General features: G+C 44.8%; 2 protein-coding genes across 2 annotated transcripts; both read right to left on the bottom strand.

The window, feature by feature from the left end:
* Positions 1-1,756: 1,756 nt before the first annotated feature.
* On the bottom strand, positions 1,757-4,655 carry LOC308291108 (tubulin alpha chain; the record flags this gene model as incomplete). The annotated part of the gene is made up of 4 exons (XM_080733042.1): positions 4,568-4,655; positions 3,072-3,294; positions 2,819-2,967; positions 1,757-2,737 (listed from the first exon to the last, which is right to left on the bottom strand). The coding sequence occupies exons 1-4, from the start codon at positions 4,568-4,570 to the stop codon at positions 1,757-1,759; spliced, it is 1,356 nt and encodes a 451-aa protein (XP_080589168.1). The 5' UTR covers positions 4,571-4,655.
* Positions 4,656-6,977: 2,322 nt separating this feature from the next.
* On the bottom strand, positions 6,978-7,619 carry LOC308290830 (ras-related protein Rab-11A-like; the record flags this gene model as incomplete). The annotated part of the gene is made up of 1 exon (XM_080732744.1): positions 6,978-7,619. One exon carries the CDS (start codon positions 7,617-7,619, stop codon positions 6,978-6,980), a length of 642 nt encoding a protein of 213 aa, XP_080588870.1.
* Between the last annotated feature and the right edge of the window lie 4,417 nt (positions 7,620-12,036).

Genomic DNA, 12,036 nt, shown 5'->3' on the forward strand with positions numbered 1-12,036 from the left:
TTTCCCAGATCTTACACTAGACCAGCCTGGGCCTATAGCTACTGTAGAGAGGGAATCTTATTCATAGTCTATTCCGAATAACCTCACAAGTCAACATGTAAAGCACCATACTTGTGGTGTGTCATTTCTTAACTTATTATGACTCACTTTAGCCAACTTGACACTATAGTCCATAGCCTATACCCCCCATTTTCCAAAGCAAGTAGTTTAGGGGTCATCAAAGGGGAAAAAAAGGGTTTTCCATTCAGATCCATTCAAATCAACTTGCCTGAAACTTATAGGCAGAGATGGAGAGTATTTTAAATACATCATGTAATACATATACGGTATATAGGCTATTTCAAATATTTCTTTGTATTTTATAATTATTTGGCTGGGAAAAGGGTTAGGCTATTTGTAAAGATACTTTCAGATCTTGTCTTTTCTGTATTTTAAATACAGAAAAGACATGTTATTATGTCATTTTATACTCAAATTGTCAGATTTTAAAAGTTTACACAGTTTTATACTGAGGAATAAATACATAAAAAACACAATGTGAGATGTCTCCTACTCTGTCTCTGATTGACTTATACCCACCTTCAGAACAAATTCAACCACAAATGAGAGGCACAGTAAGGCAGGTCTTGAGACTTCATATTATCTTGCATGGCTCAACTATGAAGCTTCTTGGTTAACAGAGTTGTGATTATGTATGCTGAGTATTTGAGGCCCATCCACACAGAGTGCAACATGGTAGAACCCTAAAGAGTGGCTGGTGTCACTTCTTCAACAATGACTCTGGTGTTTAAGGCATCAATGTGTCTATGACCAATGATGTCAGCCAGGCTGCCACCAGTGCCGAAGACCCGTAGTCAGTGTCTGCATGGTACACAACACAACCCATCACAACAGGACACAACATCATGGAGCACAGCACAACCATCAAGTCTCAGATTTGGCAAAAATAAAATGGCTGTGCTCGTGTTTGTCACCATTTATGATTGACTGCATTAGGCTTTAGCTTGACTGAACACTTCTGTTAAAACTGTGTATAAGCCACCCTCAGTGTTGCTGAACTGATAAATCCATTGTAAAAGTATTTATACACATATTTTGTTGTTTGGCTTATGGTCTCTACTGTGCTTGATGACAACATTACAAAAGAAAGGAGATTATTTTCTAATTATAGGTTCTGGTCTACTATCACTTTAGCCTCAATGAGGGTATTCTGTCCGTTGGGACAGGTCAGCCAGAAACATGTTCTTAGAATCTTGTGAACACAAACAGACACAGACCACACTCTGTGCTGCGTGTGGACAGCTGCCCACTGTTGTAGGACAGGTTGGTGTTAACAGTCATTAACCAAACCCATCCATTTACACAACCCAGTCCCATTTGATTTGCACATTATAGTCACCTGGGATGTATTCTTATGATTATTTATTTATTTACATTTGTTAAACAAAAGCTTCATTAATGGGTATGCTTTTTTCACGCTTTACTTTGAATAACCTAATATAATAACTGTTCAAGGGATAATTTCACAGTCTGTAAATGTTGATAACCACTGATCTAATTGGGTTGAATTGAATTGAATCAAAATAACTATAAAATAAGGAAAGAAGACACCTTACCACCAATCTATTTAATCACTGTATTCAGAAGTTAACGAAATACAAATGTACACAAGATACCAATTAAGATCAATCTTTATTTTAGATAACAATATCAAAGTAAACATGCAACATTGTTTGACAATCCTTTGTCATTACTTTTAATACTCCTCTCCCTCCTCCTCTCCCTCTCCCTCAATGGAGTCAACTCCAACCTCTTCATAATCCTTCTCCAGAGCTGCCATGTCCTCTCTGGCCTCAGAGAACTCTCCCTCCTCCATACCCTCACCTACGTACCAGTGAACAAAAGCACGCTTAGCATACATCAGATCAAACTTGTGGTCGAGGCGAGCCCAGGCCTCAGCAATAGCAGTGGTGTTGCTCAACATGCACACAGCCCTCTGGACCTTGGCTAGATCTCCGCCTGGTACTACAGTGGGGGGCTGGTAGTTGATGCCAACTTTGAAACCAGTTGGGCACCAGTCCACAAACTGGATGGTAGGCTTGGTTTTGATGGTGGCAATGGCAGCATTGACATCTTTAGGCACCACATCTCCACGGTACAGAAGGCAGCAGGCCATGTACTTGCCGTGGCGAGGGTCACATTTCACCATCTGATTGGCTGGCTCAAAGCAGGCATTGGTGATTTCAGAGACTGAAAGCTGCTCATGATAAGCCTTCTCAGCAGAGATGACAGGGGCATAGGTAGCCAGAGGGAAATGGATACGGGGATATGGCACCAAGTTGGTCTGGAACTCTGTCAGATCAACATTAAGCGCACCATCAAAACGAAGAGAGGCTGTGATGGAGGATACAATCTGACTAATGAGCCTATTGAGGTTGGTGTAGGAAGGACGCTCAATATCGAGGTTCCTACGGCAAATATCATAGATGGCTTCATTATCCACCATAAAAGCACAGTCAGAGTGCTCTAGGGTGGTGTGGGTGGTCAGAATAGCGTTGTAAGGCTCCACCACAGCGGTGGACACTTGAGGAGCTGGGTAGATGGAGAACTCCAGCTTAGACTTCTTGCCGTAGTCAACAGACAGACGCTCCATCAGCAGGGAGGTGAAACCAGAACCAGTTCCACCTCCAAAGCTGTGGAAGACCAGGAACCCCTGAAGACCAGTGCACTGATCAGCCTGAGGAGAGAGAGGGACATGGTCAATCAATTACTTCAGTTAGAATATGCATTCTATACATCTACTGTATGTAGTGCCTACCAGTTTGCGGACCCTGTCCAACACCAGGTCAATGATCTCCTTGCCAATGGTGTAGTGTCCACGGGCATAGTTGTTGGCAGCATCCTCTTTGCCAGTGATCAGCTGCTCAGGATGAAACAACTGGCGGTAGGCGCCAGAGCGTACCTCATCTGAGGACACAAAAAAAGTAAATTAATAAGATATTCAATTTTACAAAGTATCGCATTGCATTATTTGCTCAATTTGATATTCTGACAGAATTAATTAAACTTACCAATGACAGTGGGCTCCAGATCTACAAAAACAGCTCTGGGAACATGCTTTCCAGCCCCAGTCTCACTGAAAAAGGTGTTGAAAGAATCATCTCCTCCTCCAATGGTCTTGTCACTGGGCATCTGTCCGTCCGGCTGGATCCCATGCTCCAGACAGTAGAGCTCCCAGCAGGCATTGCCAATTTGGACACCAGCCTGGCCCACGTGTACGGAGATACACTCACGCTGGGGGGTTGGGGGTTAGGAATATGAGGATTAATTTCATATTATGTGTACATTCACTGAATCACTGCAACTTTTCAAGTAAAAAATCAATAACAAATCCAGTTGCTCCCTCTAGCTGAGAGTGGTTGACATTACACATAGAGTACAAGGTTTTTTTGCATCATGCATGACAGGAACCCCTGCAAATTGAGGGCACTTGTCTTCCCTGTCAGATTGTAGGCCTAGTCATCGTTTCAGCCTTTCCCGATGTGCATCTGCATAGTTGGCTATATAGGTCACTGTAGGCATGTGCACACACAAGCGGGAACAGATTCCCATACAGGTTAATTTTATAATAGTCATGCAATTGCTCTGACACATCAAGAGATGCCAATTGAAAGAAAAAATAATAATACTACAAAACTACATAAATCCATTTAAATAGTGCATAAATCAACTGAAAATAAGAGCAGAGATTTGTTAATTGAAATAAATACATAGCCTATAAATACATACACAAATACAAATTATAGGCCTACTTATCAAAAGAATTGTGCATATAGTAGGAACATTAATTTATTTAACCTGCAACCTTTTAGATTGTAGGTCTGCATATGTAGACTATTTGATGACCCCTGCAAAAATCTGATAGGCTGTTTTAGGAGAAAGAAGGTATTTAGATGTTGTAAGTTAACAATAATAATAATAATGGACAGAACTAAGGACAGAAGGACCCTGTGTTGTCGCTATGAATCCATTCCCCCACCCAGTCAAACCAGGCTATAGGCCCCTGTCTTACCCAAGTTACAACAGCCACAGGCAGATGCCAATTACATATAAAATCCGATTTTTTTGTAATATTATTATTGAATTTATTTTTTTCATTCAGAGTCGAAGATTGACAATATTAGAATAAATATTAGAAGAGGTCCCTGATATTCTCTCAGTGAAATTCGCTTCATGGAGTTACGGAGTCCATTCATTAGGCCTATAGCATATCAATCAGTGTATTGTTTTAACCTCGACATTGTGAATCTTGGCACTGTTATATCAGTAAATTGTAATTGTTTTAATATGCTATGAAAACCGTTGGCTAATATGTGAACGAGAAACGTTCACGGAATAGTATTATTAACGCGTAGAGCTATATGGTCGAATCGGTGGAAGCAATTAATAATTAATTAATCAGGAGCTAAGCTTTGACTGGACGTGCATGCATCCATCTCAGAAAACAACATAGCCGTAATTATTTCAGACACATAGCCTACATAGCTGAAAAAACTACTCAACTTACCATGTTTTCTGAAGAAAGGGGGAGAGAGAGAAAGGCGAAGAAAGAGCCTTTTTTGTGTCTTTATTTCGTTGCGTGTTCTACCCACCGGGGTCGACGCAACAACTGCTGAATGGGAGGGCGGTACAAGCAGTTGGGGGTTGGGGGTTTCACCCCAGAGGCTTACTAGCGTACTACTAGGTCCCATCACTGAATAAGATCATTATTATGCTGTTATATCGCGCATGTAGCCTAATAATAGTCCTACTTTCTCTCTCTTCTTCTGTTTAGGCCATAGGTTTAGGCTCTTAACATTTTTTAATATCCTATAATATAATATAGCTACAACTACATAGATCATCATGTTTGCTTAAAATCAAACCATCATTGCTGGCTGCAGTGCTGACAATATGGTATTTCATACATATACATTCGTTGTGTCCAAGAAGAATTGCTGAATAGAATGCGGATATTTTGCATGGTAGACTCTGGTAGACTGAAAGGATATGACCCTTCTATGAAGGTCCAAGAATGAGAGTAACCTATAGCCTATACTGTACGCCTACCAGAGCATGTAACATAGTTACAAAGCTCCTTGATGCTCAAAATTCTCTCAAGACTTTGCAGTGTATGCAAATCCATGATTTGTTTTCTGCAAAATAGCAGCAATTATTCCACCTCACTAGCTGCCTGATATCAGCCTGCTTTAATTGCTGAGGCCTGCTATGGTATCTGCCCAGTGCCCACAGCATTGCCATCCCTCCACCCTCTTTGTCCCAGATTCTCTGCAGTGATGTCATCTCAGTGGTCTGATCACATGACCTGTTTGTGTCTCCCTTCCTCCCTGCAACCTCCAATTGTTGTTTTGCTGGACCATGTTTGCCAGACCCATGAAATGGGTAGGCCTACATAAGCAAATGTCGGTCTGTCTGTCCGGGTTTTCTATATAAAGGGTATATATGATGATGACATGATGATGACATGCCTACAAAAGGCATGATGTCATAAATGATGATGACAGACAGGGGGTCTGGCACAACCAGGTTGACCTGGTCTAGTTTAAATGCACTTGCTCTATTTTTTGATTTTTGCATGCTTTTCCTTTTTATCATTATGGTTGAGTTAAGTGTGGCAGAACAAGCTGGAAAATCAGTGACCTGACCAAGATTGCACCTTAACAGAATAGTGCAACATGAGATTCTTGAATGGCCTATCCGTTCTCAGGCTACCCTGAATAGGCCTACTTGAGGGACTGAGAACCAAACACTTTATGCTGCTGATTCCAGAACACACCGTATACCACGGCAGGGCACATATTCACTGGAGAATTGGGGAAACATGACTCACAAGTTGTCACAACAGACCCATCAGTGAGTGCTGTACTCTTGAACTGCAGGGGATGAAAGAGCAGAACAGGAGACCACAATGGCTCCAGTCCATGCCGAGCATTCTTCAGAGATCATTCTCTCCTCCACACCCTCTCCTCCCGAGCAGCTGAGAGACAGGGAGCCGGGGGGAGTGGCCTGGGCAGCTGAACACTGGAGGATGGGGAAGGAAGCTCAACATGGTGGTGGTCCTCCATGAAATGAGCCAGCACTCCATCCTGCTTGGAGAATATGACACTCTGGCCATGCAATATGAGGTTCATACTGTGTTTGTGTAGACTGTGTAAGAGTCTTTATTTCTGTGTGACAGGTTGAATACAGGGAAATACATTACTAAATGTTTGACTTTTTCACTTCATGTTTTGTTGTTAGGACGTCTGCTCTTTTTTTTTTTCATCACTTCCAATTTCACTTGTTTATCCTGAATGAGGTCTCTCTCCTGATTGGATCAAATCGGTAAACCGACATGAAAATGCATTTTCTGTTTACTAACAGGCTGTTACCTGAACAAACCCTCAAACACAATATATTATTATTATTACTATTATTTAACCATTTTAACGAACAAAAAAGCATGTGTGTTAAGTTAACATGTCAAGATATCACAGATATCAGTCACATGAGGAGTCATTAGACTACAACATCGTCTCTCAAATAAATCTGGGTTAAAAAAGGAAATTGCATATGGAGCATGCTATTGAAGCATGCTATTTAAAGGTATTGGGAGCCAAAACGAATTTTGGTTTTAATTGATGTAACGGCCCAAAACACAGACCCAACCCATTACTAATTCGGACTGAATTCCAGAGTCTATATACTGTGAAAAGGCTCTGTGCGCATAACTTTGTTGTCCCGGGTTTCCAGAAGGTGGAATACCCATGTCCTGTTCATTTCCCCATTTCTTTGTTTGATTGGCTCAGCAAATTTGAACTGGAAGCTCATGACGCCTTCATACTGTGTGCCAGTGTTATAAAAATGGTAGATGTGCAAGCTCACGTGTCAAACTGCTATTTCCGGTCCTCAATGCAATGCACAATCAGCCACTAGTCTCACTTACAACACTGCACCTTTGGTTTCTTCTCCTTGGGCTGCACGTGGATCTTTACCACATTGTTGCCACGTGACATTTCACTGTCCCGTCTGTCTGGCATTTGCTTCTGAGAGACGACGCAGTAAATCTTAGTGAGAAGGGTATGGAAGGCTGTTACCACATTAGTGGAATCCAAGGCTGATGTCTCCAGTAACGACAGACCATTCTTCTCTGCAAATGCACTTGCCTCATCGGTGGAAACAGCCCTGAGATGTTGCAGGTCACTCTTATTGCCCACCAGCATGATGACAATGTTATTGTCAGCATGGTCTCTCAGTTCCTTAAGCCAGCGCTCCACATGCTCATATGTCAGGTGCTTGGCAACGTCATACACGAGCAGTGCGCCCACCGCCCCACGGTAATATGCAGATGTGATGGCTCTGTAGCGCTCCTGTCCGGCAGTATCCCATATCTGAGCTTTCAAAGTCTTGCCGTCAACCTGGATGCTGCGAGTGGCAAACTCCACTCCAATGGTGCTCTTGCTCTCCGAGTTGAACTCGTTGCGGGTAAAGCGAGACAACAGGTTGCTCTTCCCCACGCCCGAGTCGCCAATCAGAACCACTTTGAACAGGTAATCATAATTGTCTTCTTTAGAACACATCTTCAGCCGTTTGTCGTGTCCGTTGATATCATGCCATAAAAACTGAAAAGAAAAGGAAAGTATATTTTTTCCTATCCCTTTGTCAAAACAACCTATGGGGAGCCTTTATGCCGAGCTTCCACAATGTTTGGGTCATAGCTATGATGTCACTATTGTGACAGCCATGCCCAAAAATGGAGTTCCATGTCAGTCTTTTCCAAATATGGAGATGCATGACGTCAGACTGGCCTTAGTATCCATAGTATCCTTTCAAGGCTAAATGCAGACGAAGGTCGCCGGTACTCTCGCCCATCTTTCCTGTCAGGGTGTGCTCCAATAGCCTTTTGTCTTTCCAGACTTTCCCACAAGGCAGTGAGACGTGGTTGGTCAGTTGCCAGGGTATGTCTGTTACATGTGAGACTCTGGGGACCAACGCAGCTCCGAGGTGACTGTAGAGGCCATGCAGCACCACAATCGATGTGACCAGTCTGTGAGTTGTTGAGCGGTGCTCCTGTAACAGGAGCTATAGCTCCTACATCTGGCTTTGTCCAGTCAGAGCCCAATGGAAAACGCATTCAAAAATGTAAATGCTTAAGTAAATTGAAGCGCAGCCTTCAGTTTCTGGCCTTCATCCTGGCACACATCAGGCTCTGTCCGGACTCTGAAGTGTGGCGGCCTACTGTACATCTGGCCTAGATAGATCTGGCCCACATTCTGACACAAAGGGCTCAAAGTTTGTTGTCACATCACACCTCATCCCAAATTAGCCACATTTAGCAGGATGCTTATTGACATAAACTCATAAATACATCAGGCCTAGACATCCTTTCACAAACAGTTTGTTGTCCGGTCGAAATCTAGGGGGAAAACGTGTTCTAAAATGTCAGGGCTCAAAGTTTCTTTGTATGCAGTTAACCAAGCTTCGCAGGCCGTGTTGTGATTGGTTAGTGTGGGACACTTAATGAAATAACTCATAAATAGCAACCTTCACCTCACAATAGGTGTACAAAACGACCATAACCCCGAAGAATGTCCAGGCCAGATGTAGGCTCTGAAACCTGGCTTACATCTGGCCTAGATCTGGCCTAGATTCTGAAACAAAATGGCTAAATGTTTGTTGTACATCCAAACACAAATGAGGATTGCAATTTCATCACAATGACATCATAACATAAATAGCACCACTCACTCCAAACTAGGTGTGATTTTTATAGTGCCTGCTGGGCCTCTTAAGTGGCTGAAGCAGAAGGGCATTTGGCAGAGGGGCCAGGGTGGAGAGGGGAACGCACGACCCTGCATGATTGAAGGCTTGTCAATTAGCCCCAGGCAGCCTGCCTCCAGCAAACAGAGTAACAGTTACAGTTTGCAGTGTAAGAGCTTAATGGTAGCATTAGGAATAAGTCATATTCTTGACTTACTCCTCACTTTATTATTTATATTAGCCTAGTGTTATCTCAGCAGATCGCTCTGTCTTATCACATCCCACATCAAATCCATTACCAAATCCGCACCTTCTTCCACCTCAAAAACATTTCCAGACTCCGGCCATCATTCACAGACTGTGAATGGCTGAGACCCTCATACACGCTTTCATCTCCTCCCGTCTGGATTATATCGGTAGTAACAGTGTCTTGTTTGGTCTCCCCAACACAGCCCTGGACAGACTGAAGTATGTACAAAGCTCAGCTGCCAGAGTGTTCACCCGTACCAAACCCTGGCAGCACATCACCCCTACCCTCAAACGCCTCCACTGGCTCTCGGTCAAGTTCAGCATCACCTACAAACTGCTTCTCCTATAAAGCTCTCCATGCCCTAGCCCAGTAGCCCCACAGTACCTGTCGGACCTCCTCACGGACTAGGCCTTGAGGTCTGCTGACCTGGGGCTCCTCACCATCCCTCCCAGCAATAGGTGGACCCTTGGCGATAGTGCTTTCAGTGTGGCCACCCCAGGGTCCTCCCTATGTTCCCCAGGTTCTATGTTCCCCACAGGTTAACATTCACCAGGTTAACATTCACCAGCTTCGGCAGGTTAGCATTTCACCAGGTTAGCATTCACCAGCGTTTTACTGAGGTTATAGGGTTAGGCTTACGGTTAGGTTTAGGTGGTAAGTGGGGAACAAAGAACCTGGGGAACATAGAACCTGGGGAACATAGGTACGGCCCCATTGCTCCCAATGTGCAGGTTGGTTTGGCCTTTCATGGTTTCCTCCGCTATCAGTGTATGAATGTGTGTGTGAATGGGTGAACGTAATGCACAATCTCTGTAAAGCACCTTGGATAAAGGCTATATAAATGCACCATTTACCATTTATTGTTACATCAGCGCCCATGCCAGTGCCTTCTACCTCATCCTAACCATTTTCTGTCCACATGTGATTGGGTGACTAGGGACTGGGGTGCGGCGCTTCACCAGCTGCAGCGTCTCAGCAATCTTGCTGAGGGTATATAAGCCCTGCTCTGCTCTTCATTCTCTGTTCGAGCCTTGACTAACTTTTGTGTTTCCTCTGTACCCAGACCCGGATTGATCTGGTGGACCTTGCCTTGCCACTGCCAGCCTAGGCCCAAGTTTTGGCCACTCCTAAGTTTGAATACTTTGATTCCTGTTTTTTGGACTTTGCTTTTTGTTTGCTCGCTGGCAATTAAATCTATATTCTAGAACTGCATATCTGCCTCCGTGTTTGTGTCTGCACTTGGGTTCAACAAAGACTTTAATCGTAACAGTACTGTTACGATTAAAGTCTTTGTTGAACCCAAGTGCAGACACAAACACGAGCATGAGCAGAGCAGGGCTTATATACCCTCAGCAAGATTGCTGAGACGCTGCAGCTGGTGAAGCGCCGCACCCCAGTCCCTAGTCACCCAATCACATGTGGACAGAAAATGGTTAGGATGAGGTAGAAGGCACTGGCATGGGCGCTGATGTAACAGTACCCCCTCCTCTACGTGCGCCACCTGGCGCACGACCAGGCTTGTCTGGGTGCTCAGCATAGAAGTCCCTAATGAGAGCTCTGTCCAGAATGAGGCGTCGGGGAATCCAGCAGCGCTCCTCAGGCCCATAACCCTCCCAATCTACCAGGTACTGCCAGCCTCTACCCCGGCGACGCACATCCAAAAGGCGCCGGACAGTGTAGGCAGGATGGTGGGGGGGAGGAGCCGCTGCAGGAGGAGACAGGGGACTAGAGCAGACAGGTTTTAACTGGGACACATGGAAGGTGGGGTGGACTTTGAGAGATGCTGGGAGTTTTAAACGGACAGCAGAGGGGTTAATGACACGCTCAATCTCAAAGGGGCCAACATAACGGGGTGCAAGTTTCCTAGAAGTCACTTTTAATGGCAGATCTCTCGACGAGAGCCATACCTTTTGACCAGGGGTGTAGACTGGGGCTGGAACTCGGCGCCGATTGGCCTGGGTCTGGGCTCTAGTGGAGGCACGGAGAAGGGCAGTCCGGGCCTTCCTCCAGGTACGACGACAACGACGTAAATGGACTTGGACAGAGGGGACTGAAACCTCCACTTCCTGAGCTGGGAACAAAGGGGGTTGGTAACCAAAAACACATTCAAAGGGTGACAACCCCGATGATGCGTTGGTGAGGGTGTTATGGGCATACTCAACCCAGGGCAGCTGGTCACTCCAGGAGGCAGGATGGATGGATGTAGTGCAGCGGAGCGCTGTCTCCATCTCTTGGTTCGCGCGTTCAGTCTGCCTGTTAGACTGGGGGTGAAATCCAGAGGATAAACTGACATTAATACCAAGAGCAGAACAAAATGATCTCCATACCTGGGACGTAAACTGTGGGCCTCGGTCAGAGACTATGTCCATAGGAATACCGTGCAGTCGGAACACATGGGACGTCAACAGGTCTGCAGTCTCCTTGGAGCTGGGGAGCTTAGGGAGTGGAATGAAGTGAGGAGTGGGGGCAGAGGGGGAGCCAGTGGCAGGGTCAGAAGGGTCAGTAACTGGTGCTGTAGCACCTCCAGTGGCACCCAGAGCAGCAACTTTAGCTTGTAGATCCAAAAGCACCTTGGACATTCTCTTATTCTGGTCCATGATGGTTCCCAGTGCTTTGTCATGCTGGCTAAGGAGAGTGCTCTGAGAATTAAGAACTTCCTCTAAACGTGCAGCGTCTGCTGGGTTCATGTTCTTGGTTCGAGCCTACTGTTACGATTAAAGTCTTTGTTGAACCCAAGTGCAGACACAAACACGGAGGCAGATATGCAGTTCTAGAATATTATAGATTTAATTGCCAGCGAGCAAACAAAAAGCAAAGTCCAAAAAACAGGAATCAAAGTATTCAAACTTAGGAGTGGCCAAAACTTGGGCCTAGGCTGGCAGTGGCAAGGCAAGGTCCACCAGATCAATCCGGGTCTGGGTGCAGAGGAAACACAAAAGTTAGTCAAGGCTCGAACAGAGAATGAAGAGCAGAGCAGGGCTTATATA

Source organism: Nannobrachium achirus (assembly GCF_963921795.1).
Source record: "Nannobrachium achirus genome assembly, chromosome: 9".
Classification (NCBI taxonomy): domain Eukaryota; kingdom Metazoa; phylum Chordata; class Actinopteri; order Myctophiformes; family Myctophidae; genus Nannobrachium; species Nannobrachium achirus.